This window comes from Coloeus monedula (assembly GCF_965178545.1).
Source record: "Coloeus monedula genome assembly, chromosome: Z".
NCBI classification, from domain to species: Eukaryota; Metazoa; Chordata; class Aves; order Passeriformes; family Corvidae; genus Coloeus; species Coloeus monedula.
This window is the reverse complement of record NC_138822.1, coordinates 42,142,675-42,162,989: the sequence shown is the minus strand read 5'-3', so window position 1 is coordinate 42,162,989 and position 20,315 is coordinate 42,142,675. Positions and strand designations below refer to the sequence as shown.

The 20,315-nt window shown below is 33.8% G+C and overlaps 1 protein-coding gene across 2 annotated transcripts in view; it reads right to left on the bottom strand.

Annotated features, from left to right (window-relative positions):
- The window catches only part of VPS13A (vacuolar protein sorting 13 homolog A), a 108,950-nt gene that overhangs the window by 8,201 nt on the left and 80,434 nt on the right, over positions 1-20,315 (bottom strand). For both annotated transcript variants that reach the window (XM_082301604.1, XM_082301605.1), the window contains 15 exons: positions 20,035-20,270; positions 17,891-18,044; positions 16,881-17,027; positions 16,233-16,314; positions 14,924-14,993; positions 14,205-14,310; positions 13,721-13,834; positions 12,290-12,435; positions 12,088-12,169; positions 11,337-11,450; positions 10,822-10,897; positions 10,556-10,719; positions 10,144-10,189; positions 9,752-9,875; positions 8,707-8,821 (listed from right to left, as the gene is read on the bottom strand). In XM_082301604.1, the coding sequence (XP_082157730.1) occupies positions 8,707-8,821; positions 9,752-9,875; positions 10,144-10,189; positions 10,556-10,719; positions 10,822-10,897; positions 11,337-11,450; positions 12,088-12,169; positions 12,290-12,435; positions 13,721-13,834; positions 14,205-14,310; positions 14,924-14,993; positions 16,233-16,314; positions 16,881-17,027; positions 17,891-18,044; positions 20,035-20,270 (1,776 nt within the window). The remainder of the gene's footprint in view (positions 1-8,706; positions 8,822-9,751; positions 9,876-10,143; positions 10,190-10,555; positions 10,720-10,821; positions 10,898-11,336; positions 11,451-12,087; positions 12,170-12,289; positions 12,436-13,720; positions 13,835-14,204; positions 14,311-14,923; positions 14,994-16,232; positions 16,315-16,880; positions 17,028-17,890; positions 18,045-20,034; positions 20,271-20,315) is intronic.

The window sequence follows — 20,315 nt, the reverse complement described above, 5'->3', positions numbered from 1 at the left end:
GGCTGACAAGAAAAGAAATAACACATGTGGAAAGAGCAAGGGTGGTTCAGAAGAGGTAAAAAATACACATAACTGCACTTAACTGCAAGATACTGTGACAATGACACAAATATCTCTTACTGACCAAAATTATAAATACCACACAGAATGATGAGTATCTCTGTTCTATTCAAAGTAAGTATAGTGTAAAAGCATTTAGCAATTTAGCCTTATTAGGATGGAGAGGATTTCCCATGTTGGAGGAGATAACTTTCTTATGCTTTGCATAGCACTGAAGTAAGGCTCTCAATCCAAGTATTAATTCCCCTTAAGTAGGATTTAGGAGAGGGGTGCTACCTCTTTCTGTCTTCTCATTAGCTTGCTAGCTAATTTTCAAGAAGTCATGTCCCCTGCTGTAACTTACTCAGCTTACTGATAACAAATTGGGAATTGTGAAAATTATTATGAAAGCATAGTACTTAACCACTGCACAAATGACAACCCTAAACAAAAACAATTTAAATGTATACCAAATTATACAAAAAGTGTTTCATTCTACTAAGATTCCCGAACATGTGATTTGTGGAGCACAAAAACATTGTTGGCATGTAGCATACACTGAGATAACTAGTCCTCATTGCTAGCTATGAGTCAAAAATCATAAACTCAAGTTATCTGTTTTTATAGTAGACAACAGGAGTTAATTCAGAAATAAAACAGAGGGAAATGCTGCACAGGCTATTTACAAATAGCACTTTTATCTATGCCAATGCTAAGCAGTAACTAATTTTAAATTTTCTGCCTTTGGATTTTTCTACCCTTCATTTACAATCTTTAATCCTTTTAGTATTAGACATATCTATTCATTAGGAAATACATAATAGAGGGATACTGCTGATAATTCTTATAACAAGCTCACTACTGCACTGCTACTGAAATGTCTAATACAACTCAAACATAAAATGACATATAATTGATCACTCAATACAGATGCATAAATAGTTCTTAGAACTTCTATAGTATGTAGCCATTGTTTGGAGAAAGACCGCAACTTGGACCACTGTTTGGTGATGCAAAACTACGAAAGGTAACATTGATCTGTCATTCTTTGTTCAATGTTAGTTTCGACATTGTAAGAAAACACATACAAATTTTTTAAAAGACAGTGTCTGTATTTCAAATTAAAAACATTTTAATAACCTGATTAGGTATATGCAAATCTATTTTAAAAAGGACACTCCAGAAGCTGTAACACATGAATTAATACAAGAACAGATCTCCTTCCTTGCAAATTCTTACGTAGTACAATTGCTTAGATGTCACTGCAATAATCTAACAGTAAATGTGATCAGTAACGCAGAGATATGCCAATATGCTCACTGTCTTAAAAGTGGTATCTCTACACTTGGGAGAGATTCCTAATCACACCACACTCTCTTAATGTAATGAGAAGTAAGCAGAGAGGCCTTTGATAAAGTTAGAAATGATACAGAGTTAAACAGTGTTAAATAGTGGAGGCAAAAATTAAAATCTATGATCCTTCTGGTAATAGTTCTAAAAAATACTAGTATGTGTGATACTTAAGTCAGAATGTTTGATAACCTTTTGAACTTATCTCAGATGAAACAGTATGTAAAAGAACCACTGAAAAGGCTGTTACTGTTTAAAAAGTGGTTATAAGTCTGCTGTTCTCTCTTGATGTTGACATTAATTTTCATCTGGATTACCAGCATATTTCCCTATGAACTGGTTATGTCCAAATGTGTCAGTTCTGAAGGCAATCCACTGCTGTTAGAAACTCCAACCCTGAATGCATCTTTCAGCTCAAATTGTAAGGTTACTTTTTCAAAAGCTGTAGAATTCCTGATTTCAGCAGGCTAACCTGGTATAATTACCTATCCTGTCTTCCCCATAGAAACATTTAGTAGTTCTAAGAAGTTCCCAGGTGACTTGTCAGATGTAGTTTGAATCAATGTGAAAAAGAAAAAATAACATGTAAAACACTCTTTTTTCGCCATGCAAAATTCTCTCATCATTTATGAATAATAACCACCGATAATCCTTTATTACCTACTTCCTCACTTCATTTATCCTAATGTGCAACGTCATTATACAAAATGCAAAGCAGCGTGCAATGTCCATGATGTGTTAGTGTCAGTATTCAAGATTCCATTTAGCCATGCTGAACACTAACTCTGAAACCAACATGGTTTTATTAAAATCAACAGGAATTTGTGGTCTTGGTTAACATTTAAATCTAAGGTCACAGTATGCAAACCAAAAAATTAGGACAGCAGTTCAGCTTTCTTTCAAAACCCAAAACTCCTACTTCACAGTAGAAATATAAATTGCCTATGCTGACTGTCAGAATTACCTTGATCAATTTTTGATCTGAATACACAGGAGAATTCATTTGAACAGCTGAAATGGAGAAATCATATTGATCTACACTTTCATCATCATGATCACATCTAGATGTTCTGTTTCCTGCCAATACAACCAAAACTCTTGGATTCATAGCATTTGAAGCATGATTACTGCATCACCAGGGAAAAGGAAGAATACTGTCTTTAAGCTTCAACCACAATCAAGTTAAAATGAAACTGAGTCATGCAAGCTTCCATGTACCTCTGCAACAATTGGTGTTAGCTGGTTTCATGGAAAATGTCTTCTATTTGGGATTGGGCAATGGCTGTGTAATAGTACCCAAATGTTGGACATTTAAGTGGTAAGGATCCTGCTTTTTCCTGTAACCTAGACAGACAAGATTTTCCAAAGCAGGACAGATCATGACATCTGTGACTTAGTAAAGGGACCAGCAAACTAGATGGCATGCATGAATATCTGGAAAGAGTCACGACAATCTCAAAAATGAAGTTATTTGAACTTCATAAAGAATATAATTTTATGAAGTGAAACCTTAGTTTTAGGGTATTTCATGATATGGATGTTTAATTTTTGGTTTGAACCCCAGCTCAAGAGCAGTGAGTGAAAGAGAGAAAGGATTAGCATGACATAGTTTTCTGACCCCTCAGATGTTCTTCCTAGCAAACCAAAGTGTGAATACTAAGGAACAAGGGCCTGTTCAAATCACTTCAACATCCCACCTGATCTGAAGCTCATGACCAAGAAGAATCGCTAAACCAAAAGCTGAACACCTCCAATGCAATAGGATATGGTATTGAAGCACAGCTTTGAAGGACTGTCTTCTCTAAAGCAACAGAATTGTGCAGCAACTTTATACTAAACACAGTATAAGTGTTCTGACAAACTCACAGGTTATAAAAGCAAATTTAAAATAATAATAAAAAAATATTTTGCATATATTTTGAGGTTGGGTAGACACTGACACAGAGAACCACTGACTGCACAGTACAAATGCTAATGACTTAGCTTCAAAAGCACAAAACCAGTCTTTCAGTTTTATTCCCCCGCAGGACCAAGACCTTGCAGGTCTATTGCTTCTGGAAATGACTAATAAAAATTAATGTATAAACAATCCATTAAATGATCCCAGAAACTGTCTAAAGTATCCCCTGGCACTGACCTACGTCTACAGAGCATCTTGAGAAAACCAGACCACCAGAGAATCCTGAACAAAAGAGATGCACTGGATAACATCAAAGGTAAAGAGCACAGCCAGTTATTCACCTCAGCAATGAGGAAGTTTATGCAAGTCACAAGAAGAGTAAAACTGAACTCTTGGGAAAAGCCATATTGTCAGCTTGTCAACAGCACAAAAGCTAGCAATCTGAGAAGAAAGAAGAGCACTTAGACCTGGAGTTTTCAGGGACAGTACTGGACTTCAAATTCAATTCAGCAGTTAAAAAGGGACGGGATGGGGGAATTATGCAGCCAAAAGTTAAACTGTTAAAATACTTTAAATTGAAGAAAAAAAATAATTAAATATGGTCTCTATTTTTTGCTATATTACTTTAAATCCCTCAAGAAAATCTCTATATGTTTTGGGGTTCTTGTTTTAGTTTTGGATTGGGTTTTTTTTCCATCCTGAAGGAAGATCAGTTTCTGCTACTAGTTTTCACAGCTTTTTGTTCCATGACCTAAAGACATATTAAGTACTAATATCCCACATGGTAAAGTTTTTTGTTATCTCAGATCCCCATATCCACACATCCAATTTATTTCTTTTTCCATGTATAGTCAGAGGAGCCTAGACTCAAAAGAGAGACATGTAAAATACTTGTACGAAATTACTATCATTTTTGTTAACAAACTTCAAAAATAGAAAAATAGAGCTATATTCCACCAAAGAGACAAAATATTCTAGGGCATATAGTCATATCTGCCAACTCCACTTGCAAGTTCTGTTACTTTTGTTGGCCTTTTTTTTTTTTAGTTAGCATTCGACAACCCTTTAATCTAGCAAGTAAAGAAAGAACTCTTTTCTGTTATACTGCAGTGTAACTTGAATTAATAATATCTGACCCAGAAGTACTACCATTCATGTTTAATTTTACCTCCATGTTCCGCATAAACTTGTAGGATTTTAAGTTAAAAAAAGTTAAAAGGTAGGTCAATTTTTGGTCAAAAAATGGTGACATTTCTAAAGCTGTTTTAGAATGAGGAAGTAATGTTTTTTTCATAAAATTGACATCATTTTCTAGTAAGACTGGTCATTATGGAAGAAAAACTATTTCACAGGATAAAAAAAGAAATTGCACTAAAACAGCACAAAGGAAAAAGATAATGTTAGGTAACATTATTCCAAATTTTCAAAAACCAGTAAAGTTAATTGTCACAGTAACCTTTCCATAATGTTACACCTAACAATTTCCTCAACCTTTCGACATGATGTGTCTTTTTCCCGAACTGAAGATCAAAATGATTTCCTGTGTTCTTCAAAGAAATATAGGAGATCCATTTGTACCTGAAACATTCAAAATCCTTCCCAAAATGCTTCAGGCAGTAACAGACTGCAATACAGCCTTTCATCTATTTCTGCAAGGCATCCTTTCGAGGTGACAACATTACAAAATAAACAGCAACACATGACCTGTAGCAGTCATAAGCATCAGCAATTTCAGCTAAAGTCGTCTCCCAAATTTAGTTTGTTCCCCCTTTTCTCTGTGAGAGCAGAGGCAACAGGTCCCAAAAGATCAGCCTATACAGCAGTTCTTGAATGCATAGTGCCAGAATAAGCAATCTTAACACATTTCAATGGTTCTTCCTCCAGAATTTTGATCAGTGGAAGCCAACAGACAGTGAAAGACATAACATTACCTTGTTAAATATGCGAACATTTCAGAAGTTCTTATTGTTTTAGAGCAATGTTAACTGTCCAGATGTTGGCAGAAGAATTCATTCTCATTATAATACTTACTGATACAGAATTATCTATTACAAGACATCTTTAAAGTGCAATACTAACATCTGAATTTAGTAACAAACCATGATAAAGAATGAGGAAACCGCGCAAGCATTTCAGTGAATATAGAATAAATATTTTTTAAAGAAACCAGTAACTTGTAAAGGTATTTGGTAGAATTTATAACACCAAATTGTAGTGGACCAGTGTTGACACTTCCCCCTCAACCCCCATGTCTAGGTAAATAAAAGAACTAAATACTTCTGCATATTCCATTTTTTCTATTACGCAGCATCTTGAAGAACTACTGGTATTTTTTACACCTGTCTGTGGGTTTTACATGGAGTTTAGTTCTAGGGCTGATTTTTTACTTTTTTTTTGGTGCTATGAAAATAAAGATACTGATTTATGAAACAAACACTTTATAGTCAAAATAAAAAAACAAAATAAACTGTTAGTTCACATGTTTAAGGATATCAAAAGATACACAAAATAAATATTTTTAAAATTATGGTAAAACAAATGAAAAATCAAAAGTTTATGTTAAATGTTTCTTGCAAAATGTATGTATTTTATTTTTCAATACCTTTATAAGCCATTTAGTGTTCTTACACTATCTAGTTCCAGGAAACAGGAGAAACAATGTTGGAACAGAACAGATGAATCCATTTTAGATATACTTTAGGCATGTTTATTGTTAAGAAGAAAAGCAGACAAAATACTTTTGAAATAGTAATTGAATAAAACAGTCAAACAGCATTTTAACACCAATAATGACTGTACAACTCAGTAAAGTTTTACTTAATACATTTAAAGCAATTGTAAATAAACCCTGTTAAACACTTATATAAATGCAAAAACATTAAACACAGCTGATAAAAACACATCTGGAAATAAACTCTAAGTCATGGTATTACTTATTTCTTCATATTATTCAATACTATTTTACTAACGTCCAGTTTTATCTGTAAGACTATCTTTATTATATTATTTGCTTGTTTGTCTAGCACTCAGCAACACACAGCTTATTATCCCCACGTTTTTTCACAGTTTAAAAAGTAAGAATTTAGTATCACAAAATCTGATTTCTCAGCGGGTATTATAGCAGCAACATTTAAAACTTAAAGGTCAAAAGAATGCAACAAAGGCCATGTATATCTCTTACAATCCACATTATCCTAACTGTCATCATCATCACTACTACTGTGAGCCATAGTCCACTCTTTGTAGGCCTGTCTTTTCTGAAAGCATGGTAAGGGAAGAAGAAAGCAGAAGTATTAGTTCAAAAGTACTAGTTTGCCTGGCAAGTTTGTTAATTAAACCAAAACAAAACTACAGAAAACAGAAATTCTGAAGCAACATCCTAGTTTAGGGCACAGTATGAGCACACAAAATAACCTATATCCTATTTCCTTTGATCAGCATATACAATCTCAAAATGACCAAAAGAAGTTTTATTCCAACCTAATCCTGTAATCTGTTGAAAAGCTACAATATAGTGACCGGTATTGTCACCAGACCTGTATGCAAAGAAGCATTGCAAAAGGGGAGAACAATCTTTTTACACATAAGAAAATATTCTATTCAAACTGTTTCAAATACTGGACATGCAATACACTGAGTCTCATGCAAAACTAAGTAACAGCTATAGAGCCACAAACATTAAAAACCAAGAACATTAGTATACTTAAGGGTTAAACTAAGATTAAGACACCAAATATCCTACAGCATAATTTAATGTCTGGGGGAAAAAATATGCAAATCTCTATTTTCTGATTTGACTGTCTACAGGGAGAACTGTCTACTCTGCTTGGAGCTTTGAAAACATTTCTTCAAGAGTAATTACTCCCTAGAATCATCAGTAGCAAAAACTAATATGAAGCTAACAATTCTTCAGTTTTAGCTACTTTCAAATGGTGGCTCCCATCACAAAATATCAAGGGCATAACACAAGGCCACACCTTAGTGTTTTTTAAGTTGGATAATGGAAGGTACTGTACTCAGCCATACAATACAGAGAAGTTAGAATTACCTGTTACATGGCAGATTTTTGTAAAAGTTTCTCAGAAAAAACCCCAAAATACAAAAATGTACAAATTTAAGAAGTAAAAGCAATGTAAAGTCAGTTCATTAGAGCTGACTCCGTTTACCAGCGTTTGTTTTAGCAATACACTTTAAAACAGAAAAGGAGGTATTTTTTAATTTATTTTCTTACCAAAAAGAGGATAAAGACTAGTACCAAATTTACGCTGTTCATAAGTAGTAGCTTCTAACTACCCTCTGGTTAAGGAAATACTGCTTTGTATCACCAGTTATAAATTGGAGAGCACAGTTTAAAGCCATCTCATTGCAAGAAAGGCACAGGTACACTATTTATTATCAAGGCATTTTCACAGTCTGTTGAACTACATCACCAGTGAAAGGAACAGTGAATATAGCTAAGGCACCCCCAACAGGTCAATCCTCTTCTACCAGAAAATGAATGAGAAACTAATGAAATGCAGGAGAAACAGAAACAAGAGTGGAACTCAACATGGAACAAACAGGTGTGGCAATAATCAAAATGAGTCATAAAATGCTCTCCAAAGGCTACTTCATTCTTACCTACTTCCCCAGAAGGGTTATTCTGGTATGACATTTTGATGGCTCACTGTGAATCCTTACATGTGCATTTTTAAAACTCTGTTTAAATTCATGCAATCGCTAATTACTACTTTATTTGTTATGGTTGAACATTTCCAGAAAGAAGTTTTATTTCTAACAGAGGAAAAACCAGAAACTCAGTAAGCTGTATGTGTCACAACTTAAATTATTTCCCTTTATGAGGGGAATTTTTTTAAGTCAAATTTGCTTAAATGGCAGATGAATCATTAAAGAGTAAGGCCTGTTCAGCATGTACTTCCTGCAAACAGAATTCCACTTCAGAACTGTTTAAGTTCTTTCAATGGCTTCAGTATGACATAAATACAACTATTTCTAAGTGTCTTTAAAATGCTGTTTTACATAAAATTGGGACTTAAAAGTCACTGTTTAAACTACGTATTATAAAATTGCTGAAAAAAACTACTTGTACTTATCAACAATTTTCACAAAAAAATAAAATTTAAAGGCAGAAAACTTTTCATTTGCGCATATAAAACTTTTTCTTCTGTCAAAATGCTCTGTGTCTTGCATAAACTTTTATAGATATACTGATATACTTTATGGTGTCTTCCTTAAAAGTTGTACCACAGCAGCCAAATCCCCAATGTGGTTACATGCCTAAGCAATTAAATGAAACTTCTTGACTACTGAGGCACTAGGTAAGAAGTGAATGGGAATTTAGGAAGTGGGAAATTCAAAAGTATTTATTTCTATGTGTAAGTTTAAATGTATGTCAATTTATCTTTCATTTTCTTCACCTGTAACATTTGACTTCCCGTTCCATCTCTTAATCTGTAAGGTCTAATAACTCCATCTTCACCAAAGAAGCGAGGTGGGCGCAGGCTTATCACATCTTCTGATGAATCTGCAACCCTGACAAAGCAGAAAATTTAAGACACATGTCAATATCTCTACGCAACTATAATATTTAGTGATGGAATCAAATTATTTTGTATACACATTGACTCGTAAAACAACTGTTGTTGTCCATATATGGACTTTTGCATAGGAACAAACATTACATGAAACAGCAACAGATTCACAAATCTATTTCAGAGAATCACTATTATCAAATTAAAATTAGATGGCACATAGCAGCACATGCCTGCAAAGACTTTATTAGTGTCTAACTGCTGCACATCAAAACTTCAAAATTAAACACAACTGTACCATATAGAACTTTCACTCTGATATTTTTCTTGCATTTCTCTGCTAAAGAACTTACACAGGAAAACAAAAAGAGACTGGCATTCTTATGGTAACAGAAGTGATCCAATTCACTAAGAATTCAGAGCCACTGAACAATTGTATTCAATGTTACTAAGTGCCTCTTCAAAACACAGTCTCCTAGTTTGCTGCACATAACAGTGTGAGATAATCTTCAGCAATGAATTTATTAAAGTGAGATTATCACGGTATTTAAATGTAATCTTAACATAGCTCTGAGACTGGCATCATCTACTGGTCTTGGAACTCATCTCATACAGTAGTAATAATAAATAAAGTAACTTTGAACTCATCTGAGAAGTCCTTTTTTTCCTGCTTATTTGGGGTAAAAGTTAAAAATCATCAAATGAGGGAATTCTGATCGCTGAGATTTTTAAATTAGTTTTTTCAGTAATGCTAGAAATACCTGAGATTTGTGTCTGTGGTTTTTTAAATTATATCAAGTATGTATTTTGTTAAGGAGCCACCTATTTATTATGTAAATAACATAGAAGTGATACAAAGACACAAGATACTACTAATACTACTATTGTCTGTTTCATGCCATATGGTATTCTGTACACTTATTTTACTTACTTTTTAATACCCTGAAATGTGCTGCTTGCCATATCTATGATTCCACCAGTGGGCCTAGCTACTGCTCCCACTAAGCCTTTTCCGACACCTTTGAAAAAACCAGCTGCTCCTTCTTCCTGAGCTCCTAAAAGCATTAAAAGCAGTAAATCATTATAAAACATAAGAGTTTTTATTAAAATCTTAACAAGTTTTGCTACTATTTAATTACAAATCTTATTTGATATACACCTATGTAGTCTCCACACAAAGTTCATGTAAACACATTTAAACTATAAGTCAGCAGGAATATAAAATCTTGACAAAGAGTTTTATAACTCTGATTTACAATGTCTCATCCAATATCAAGAATTTACTATTGTGTGAACATTTAATGCATCAAGACCCAAACTTACCTCTTATTGGTTTTGTAACTATGCCTGTTATGCCACTGACAAAACCCTACCAAGATAAACAAAACAGACATTACAAATATGCTTCAAGATAGTATTTTTCATTTTTAACATTTTTCTTTCTACTTCATTGGTGAATACCCTCAAAGTGTATGTGTTGGGAGAATTCTAGAATTCACTACAAGCTAACAGAATTAGAGACACCTGCTTCACATTTTCTATCTTCTTTTCTACCCTCTTGTATTTTTCTATAAAACTGTCGCTCAATTGTAGCTATATGCCTGCAAAACCAAAATTAAAATTAAGAAACAAAAATCTAACTAAAAAAATTGCAAATCAACAACTCTGTTGAATACAACAAGCACCTGTTACTCTTGCCTGCGTAAAATTAATTAATTTTTGTTTTCCTCCTTACAGAAACTAGTCCTTTTCCACCACGAGTGATGCCCTCTCTCAGACCAGTGGGTTGTTTATTCATGGCTTCTCTCCTTTTTTGCTGGTAATCCTCATCCATAGTTATTGCAGCTACTCCTTTCGCCATAGCACCTGTGATTCTCGAGGCAGCTCCTGCTAATCCACCTATTGGAACATAAACCAAATTAAAATTCCAATGCAATTTACAAACACTCACCTCTACTGTTTACTATTAGGCAAACCACCATTAGAGTGCTGAAAACTTACCAACAGCTCCCCCTACCAGTGCTTTAAGTCCTAGTGCCATCCCTTCTATAAATTCCTCAGGGCCCTGGATGGCTCCCTATGAGAAAAAAAAAGACACATTCATATGAGTTTTGAATAGTATGCATTATATATTTTTAAACCTTACATTTTTACTGGGATTTATATGTAAGAAATAGAACAACAGGATGAAACTGAGTGATAAAGTGTGAAAGCACCCACAAAAGCTCCTGTGACAGAAAGACAGACTATTTTAGAATACTAAATAATTCCCTGAAGTCTGCTATTTTAAGGAGAACAGAAAAATGGTAAGATTTATTTTAAGGTATGAACTGTAAGAAACGGCCTTTGCAGTTATATGGATTTCTCTGTCCTTTTTATCTCACTTGATTTTTCCAGGCATTTTCACTTGAAATTTTCAATTTTAAATCTAAATTTAAAACCGAAAAAGGTATCAATATAGATTTTCAATACAATGCATACCTACCTACTTGTAAAAGGGCAGAAGAGAATTTTACCTGGTAAGGTTCATAGAAGAAAGCTTCTACTCCTTCAGACAAGCCTCTTATGAATCCAAATGGATTACCCAACACATCAAGGCCAAGAATAAGAACATACATCTGTTTAATAGCCTAAAATAAAAACAGTTATTAGTGAAAATATTTCCTAAATTACACTAAAACAAACAGTGTAGCATCTCAGATTAAAGTAGTGAAGAAACATGAGTTCAATATAAAAACCTCAAAACTGTGTGGAAAAGTAGAAGCAGTTGTACTAAAAAGATGAAAAAGTCAGTGAGTAAACCATACTACATCAGCCAAGAAACAACAGTACTTAAAGGCATTTCAGTAACCCTTTATTATTAATGATAGACAGATAGAAGAGAACTAATTCTTTTATGCAAAAGTAATTGTGTTGGATTCTCTCCACACAGGACTTTCAACAGTACACAAAAGCCAAGAAGGAACCATGATTCATATAGTACTAATGTCCAACAAAATGCATTAGTATTTTAATGCCAATCATGTTCTATCAGAGGTCCATCGTGTTTGGTACCTTTATCTATTCCAGCAAGCTGTTTTGTTATCCATGCCACTTGGCAAGGCAATAAAATTCTATTAATGAGTAATTGGTTTGTATGAGTTTATTTAACCTTTGTACATAGATACAAAGATGAAAGTAATTCTATTTAATTTCATAGAATCAAAGTGCACAGTAGCACTTTCAAAATATAAATTTATTGGAATATTGACATTTACTTATTCTCACCTGTTTTGAATAATGCCTTACAACTGATGATTGGAGCTGCTGTGTAGTACTGAAGTGATACCTGAGTTCAAAGAATGCCAACCTAAAAAAAGAGAAGAGAGAAGAAGTAAATCCTTAGTATGCAAGAGCAAAATAGAACTTAACATATGTAATAGTGGTATAATCTTTGTGAGTGGTTTTTGCATTTGTATTTTTAACCTACTTAAAGACAATATCTTGTACATCTGTAAGGGTGGCCCCTATACTCTTCAGCAGGAGATTCACTGACTGAAATGGTATCAATTCATTCTTTCTTTCTTCTTTGTTACTATCTTCTCCACCTGTACTGAGTGAAAAGCTTAAGTGTAACTGAAAGATAAAAACAAGATTGGAAAATAACATGATTAGTTCTTAGATGTATTATATCTCTATCTTTATAATCTTCTAGATGATTTAAAAATTGAGTTAGGACATTTTTAGTCTGACTGAAACCAGTCTGACTTTGTAATAGAGTACACAAATACACAAGGTAGGCCAAAAAAACCCCATTGACATTTAAAGCCAAAGTGAAGAATTTAAACCACCTTCAAGAAAACAAGAACTTGAAACTGCTTACTTAAGTTTTCAGAGAAGATCTCTGGATTCTTTTAGCTGTAATTTAGGTTATTAGGTCATTTTTAACACATTTCGTTTCTCTAAGTTATACCCAAAATGAAAGCAGACAGAAAATGGTAGCACAGAACAGTGTCCAAGCAAGAATGTAACACAAAAGCCTGAAAACAAATAATTACTAACACAAGTTTTGCAGATGCTAAATAACTACTGGAATACGGATACAGGAAAAATCCTACCCGTGCACACCTGAAACAAAGCATTTGTTTCACAGAAATCAAAACAGAACAACATTAAGGAAAGTTGCTCAAATGGCTCTTTCATAGCACAAAATGGTACAAATCTATCCAGCAATTTTCAAAATCAGATTAAAGGAAGTTATACCTGTTTCTGACTCTCTGAAGACAGTATCACACACCATTCATTATGTTACAACAGAGCTTAACTATAGCTCATTTCAGTGATACACAGTTCACCTTGCAGAATCATTGTCACATAATTCATAACCATTAAAGACTAATCTTTCACTAAAACCTCAAGCCCATTTATTCCATTCTGTTTCCTCCATGCAATTTTTCTTGTCAAATATAATTTCTAACATCTCACAAGACACTGCAAAGAGGTGAAACTCAAATCATTCTTTGATCTACTTCCCATGGGATGGAGGGGAGTTTCTCTTAAGAACTGTTATAGAGCCTATAAAGTCCTATCACAGTTGTAGTAATGTCAGCTATACATTAATCTCCTACCCTGGCTGTGTGCATTTTTTAAAAATTATGTCATTCTCCAATCCACAATACACTGTGTGCACACAAACCAGGGCGTTTTAAAAGGACCTCTTAAATAATAAAAAGAAAAAAAATTACTTATAAAAAAAGTCATAGGAATGCAATAGTAAGTTAGTGGTAACAATGAAAGTACTTTCCTGGCGCTTTTTTTTTATCAGCTGTTTCAATGTTTCTTTATTTCCAGTGCCTACTATCCTGCACAAGACAAAAATTTTCGAAGAGCAAACTCAGTCTGTAATGTGAAAAAGGAATACCTTAATTGGAGAGATATGGAAATATTCATACAAGCTGATTTGTGATGTATCCATTGATGACACACTCATCAGTTCTTCTTGAAGGGACTCAACATCCTTTTTGAAAAGTTCCAGCTATAAATGCATTTGAAAAAGATATTACTTCAAAATTTGTAGTATATAAAACTACTAGTCATTTGTCACTGACTCAATACACTGACTAATACTACTTATACTCTCCTATGTACAAACTCCTCTCACTGTCCCTGTACGATAAGGTTTAAAGCCTTCTTTGCATAGCATACAAGATGAGGATAAAGGAAAGAGTCTACTATCTGTCTCAGGCAATAGTGATTAAAAACCTCATAGCTTCATATTATTCCCAGATACACAGCAATTAACCATTGAAATGGACACAGAAAACCATTTTAAACTTTTTTTAAATACAAGTTGAATAATTACAAATTTGAAATCTATTTATCTTCAAACAATGAAAGGTTTCTACCTCTTGGTCACTTGGCACATCAGACTGCGTAAAGAATTCAACAACTGCATACAGGAAGCCAAGATCCAATCTGAGATCCATCTCTTGAATAAGGACCTTAAAATACCTATACATGAAACGGAAAATAATTATTAAGGTGTTCTACAAAAACGTTAACACTTAAAACAGCATAGGTATTTAGACCACCTACATATTACTTCAGGTACCATTTTTGGCGGGGTTTTTTGTTGTGGGTTTATTGTTTGTTTGGTGGTTTGGTGGGTTTTTGGGGATTGTTTTGAGTGTGTGTGTTTGTATTTTGTTGGTGGTTTTCTTTTTTTGTTTGTTTTGGTTTTTTTTGAGGGATTTGTCATTACTGGTGAAAAGAAGGCTTCCCATATAGGCATTAGATAAATACATTTCCAAGTAACCAGAACCATTTTAAACACATAGCAGCATTTAACACTGTATATGAACCCCTATACATAGATTTTTTTTCTAAATAAAGATGACTAAAAATCTGCATTAAAAAGACATCTAAAAATTTTTGCTTTACTCTTCAGTTATGTGGATAACAAAGGACACTGAGCTTTCATCTCTGTTAAAGTGCTCTGAGTTTCCAAGACTGAGTTTGTGTTAAAATTACCTTTCATTATGTTTGCCTCTATAATAATTTTAATTTTAAACTTTGGTTAAACATAACCAATAGTAATAGAGATGGAACATGTCAAAATACTTACTTAATATGAGATATTTGTGAGTGTCCCGCAGTTCTCATGACGATACTGACATCAGTAAAAGGTTTTGGTGCTATGAAGTTGTAAAATAAAAGGAGATCAGCACAGATTGTTATATGATATACGTAACTTCATGGGTTTTTTATGAAAATGTCATATACATTCAGGGTTTTCTTAATCCTGTACAACAGGATTACATAATGGATATGACTGGCAAACAACTAAGACAGGGAAAAGAGCAGGAACAGAAAGTAATAGGAAGACAAGGATGGAATGGATGCTATTTAACTGAAAATGCACCATTTTCATTTAAAAGCATATAATCTTAGATTTCTATAATTTCTTTAGTCATGGAATAAAACTTTCCAATGGCTGATACAAAAATATAAACTAAACAAACAAAAAAGAATTCTGCAGATTCATGCACTGCAGCTTAAAACCGGTCATATTTAGAATGAACAACTGATATCCAACTAGCTTCTGTACAAAACTGCAAGTAGTATTCTTTGCCTCAATCCAGAATTCCTTTTGATATTACCTATGTTTTCCAAGTGACTTTGGTGTAAAAAAATTAATGAAAGACTGCGGTTCATCACATAGTATAGTGACATGGAGCTCTATACTCCAAGCAATGGAGAAGGCTACATAAAAACTAGACAAAATAGAATTTGCTATCTGCAGAGGTTATAAACAGTGCCTCACCTAACAACTCTGAGCTTAGGCACATTTCTTTTGTTACAAGTCAAGATAACTTCAGATAGGTTACTGGGTCGTGCACTGCATGATACTGGAGCACTAGGGAAATAGTGGAAGACTAAAGATGACAAGTGAATCCTCACTGCCCCAAAACTCCAAATGCAAGTAGCACAGAAAGAGTGCAACAGATTCACTACCATCAAAATTAACAAGACTTATTTTATGAACAGACAAGTCTTCTCATATATTAGTCAGCATTAAATTTTAGCTGCGGTCTGAATGCTATACCTCATTTTAAGCTTACATAACTTTCATGTTTATGTTCTCCAAAATCAATAAAGTAATGTGCCAAAAAGACACTCTTAAAAGGTACGATAATGACAAATAAAAGACATTTTCTTTTCTTCTGACTGTTTGCTCTTGAAATGGTTTTCTGCGTATCTTCTTTGTTGAGGTAACTGCTTCCTTACTTCTAACACTATTATTTGTGTTATCTGTAGTCAGAAAGCTCATGCAGACTTCACCTGACAAAAGTGATAAATCTGATAAAATGGTTAACTTCAGTACAAGCAACTTGTTATTTTAAAAGGAAGAAGTATGTTAAACTAGAACAAACCTGAATCCAAGGTGATGGACTTTGGAGGTTTAATAGGATAGAACACAAAGGGAAATATGGCTCCAGGAATCTGGTTTTGTATCTAGTAGGGGTAAGGACAGGACAAGGTGCAGCACATTAGCTTTTCAATAGTGAAATTCAATAGTGAAATATTTTAAAATCAGGACAAACTCTAGAGATATGATCATGTAGCCTTCCACCAAACCAAAAGCAGAAAAAAGCCATCATTGTATTGAAAACATTTATATTTTAAAAATTTAGTAATCCAATTCTAATAATTTAGAAAAGCTTATTTAAATTGGTAGTAATAAATAGTACACAAAATTTTTGCAAAGGATTTGTTTTCAAACCTTGTGCACAGCAGGACAAGAAATTTTACCTCTCTTTTTGCTTGTTATACAGAAATGCTCCAAGAAAAAGCAAGTAAGATCAGTGGCAATTTTTTTTTTTTTTCTGAACAGTCATAGCTGTCTTCCTTTTTTTCCAAGAAGCATTTAGGTAGTATTTTCAAAGGTTGAGAAGCACTGATGTAAAAGCCAATGATTGCAATTAAACCGAAAACATGAGAAATCCAAACAATTTGAACACAAATTTCCATAAAAGTTGTTTTTTCTGAATAAATAACTACTACTTTTTGACATGACTCACTTGTATCCTGTAAATTTGAATTCTGAAAGACTTCTGATGTGCAGAGGAACTGTATTCCACTTTTAAAGCTGGCAGATAATTTCTTCTGATAGGAATCTCATTTGGCTGTTGAATTTTCATGTTCATTCCATTAGGAGTTAAACATACCTATTGTATTATTAAAGAAAATTTAGTGTGCCAAGTGTTTTAAAATCCTGCTTTATCTAATACTCTTAAAAATTTACATTGTTCACCAGTATTTTAAAGCTCAGCAGTGAAAGTTCTGCAGCTTGTAAGTTAGATGTCATAACTTTCCTTTATTTAGAGCAAACAAATTTTGCAATAGATTTCAATAGAAATAAAACTACAAAATATTGCAGTACTTGGGAGTTACTGTCATTTAATACATAGCTATCCAGAGGACAAGCTGAACAGTGTAATGAACTATGACTGAGATAAAAACTGGATCATTTACCTATCCAATGCTTATTTTCCTACAGCGCATTTCTAAGGAGGTCTAGAATTTATTGATAGACAAGGACTGAGTATTCGGAGCATATGTGTTTCTACGTTCCAGAATAATTTCTGAAATTTCTTTTTCAATTGCATGTAGTTGAATGACAGCTAAATCATTCCACAGCAAGCTATATTAAGAAAACAGGATTTCAGGCTAAAACAAACAAATAAACAAACTCCAGACTAACACATTTACTGGTATAATATATGAACCAAATGCAAAGCTTCCTTACTGTAGTTTTATGCATATTTAGTACCATGACCCCCAAAAATGTTACACCTCCATTTCAAAGTTAGGCATTAACAACAAAAAGTCAGCAGCAAGATATCAAAAATTTGTGAAATTTTTCCTGCAGTTTTTTAATACAGAGATAAAGAAATGTTTTCAAATGGAGTAGGTAAATCAATCATTTCAAATTTCACCAGAAGTTTTATCAAAGACAGCAAAATTGATGTATTATCTTTTTCTTGTGCATACATACAAGCAATAGAAATTAGAAAACTATCAGTATTACCAAAACATTCGATTCCAACTCAATAATCTTGTTTTCTGAAGGACTTAGCTCACTGTAATCTTTGAATTCTTGTTCTAATTTATCAATTTGCTTAACACTCATTGGTCTCCATCTTGACTTCTTCTTGGGTTTTGTCTCCCAAACCACATCAGAACTTTTAAAACAGAACAAAGAGCGGAAAGAGAAGGATCAGCTTTTTGGAAACAAGTTTTCAAAAACACCTCCTTTAGTGTGACTTTTAATAGGTTGTAACTAGGGAATGAGAAACCACAACATAAAGCACTACTGTAGCAAATAGAAGTGATCCAAATCACCCACTGCCTTCTTAGTACTAAGCAGAAGCCAGTCTCTCCAATATAATGGGGGGAAAAGAAAGTTAACAAGTCTGTCTAACCTCCCGTTTTGATGAAGATGGGTATGTAGTGATACTCAAGGAAGCTTGATTTCAATATTCATTATTCTGCAATCTAAATGTGGTTTTCTGCTTATACTCCTGCATTTATTTTGGCATTTTGAATTTACTGAAAATTGAAAAGTTCAAGTCAAGACAAAATGCCTAGTGCAATGCATCTTATTTTTGACAGCTTGTTTATTTAGTCTTTCCATCTAAAATCAATAGGTGATGATTTTGTTTTACATATTTCCTCTACTGATTTCATGGTGGGAGTTTTGGGTTTGTCGTTTGTTTGTTTTTTAAAAATGTTAACCTTTCTTCTGTCTCCCAGTTTTATTAATGCAAATAATCAATCAACTTTTAAGGGCATTGTACTTTTCCCCACTGCTTCTGTGAGACATTCTTGTGCCTGATTTCACCTTATAGTCAAACTTAAGGCACAAAATAGGGCACAGACCAACACTATCAGGCAGGTGGAAGGTACTTTTTTCCACAAATTAATCTACAAATCTACAAATAGCCTACAAATACATAGCTTATGAGACACAGCCACCTAACCTCTTTTAGCTACATGTGTGTCTGTGTTGAGACATATCAATGGCAGAAAAAAAAGGTGAGCTAAGGTTCAAAACAACAAAAAACTAACTACAAAAAAGAGTACCATCTTGATTGCTAAGAGCTTCTCCTTTCTTTTTCTTCCCACCTTTTTTTGTTTTCGCATTTGGGTTTTGGGGATTTTGTTGCTCCTAAAAAAAAGCAAGTCTATTTCAACAGTACTGCCATCCATTTTCCAGGAGTATGACATCTCACCAGGGTTTGACAAGAAAACAAAACCAACTATAAGCACTGCTAGACTAATGACTATGGATGACTGCTTCCAAAGAAAAACCAGTTTAGTGAAATCTCAACACTACTGTGTATCTAGGCAATTAGCTGCCACTTTTAATGGAGTGTTTCTACTGTCTAAATATCAGAACACAGTTTCTCAGGTGAGGGCAAGTACTGGAATTTTGTTAGTAAATGATGGATGTGACTATGTGAAGCCTATGTGTATGTGAAGTTTATGCTTGTTTGCTTTGCAGTGCAGTCCAAAGAATTAATCAAGAAAAAACAACCCTCACTCTGTCAACCTCAGAACTGTGAATATACAGAAGGGTGTGGATTATGACAATTATATTCAAGCGTCCCTTGATGATTTTGAAGAGCCCCTGTTCAAATATATGATAACACACACATTTCTGAAGCATTACATAACTTTTCTGCTTCCCTCTGAAATGTTATAGTAGGAAAACCAAGCAGTAGAGCCCTGGATCAGCATAATTAATCAACCAAAACTAAAGAGACCTATAAGCTTTCGAATCAAAATTTTCAACACAGAATTCAGCTGCTTCTGTAGTGACGATAACAAAACCCACTGACACAAACTATCCACAGACCTTACTCCTTAAAACTCTGTTAACACTTCTCAAACTACATGGGCAGGAAATACTTCTGTTTGGTGCATTGGGAAGTCTGCCACACAGAGTTACAAATACGTGTTCCAAAACCACATACATCTAAATACAGAAGGCATATGCATTACTACAAAACACAGTGAAAACATTTCTCTTGACAGCAGGAAAATACAGTGATTAGGTTTGAATATTATTAACCCAGACTTCTTTTTACTCTTTCATCACAAGCCAAAATGAAATTCACGGAGTGAAAATACCTGAAGTTAAACATTTTAGATTGCTGCACACAAAGTTACCTTGTAATTCCAATGTACGACACTTCTTGTTTTGTGTAATTATTAACCAATGAAATTCCCACATCTTGCAAAGACAGAACAATTTCTTGTTCTGCTAGTTCTGCTTTTACACTTTCATATGTCAATTTAAATACATTCTCATCTTCAGTGATCAGGACAATACGCTGCAAACCTTCATAAAACGACATTAAATAGATCGCTTTTCTTGAATCCACACTGAGTATTTCCATTTTGTCCTACAAGTAAGAGAGGTAAAGTTTTTACAACTCTATTAATCGTTC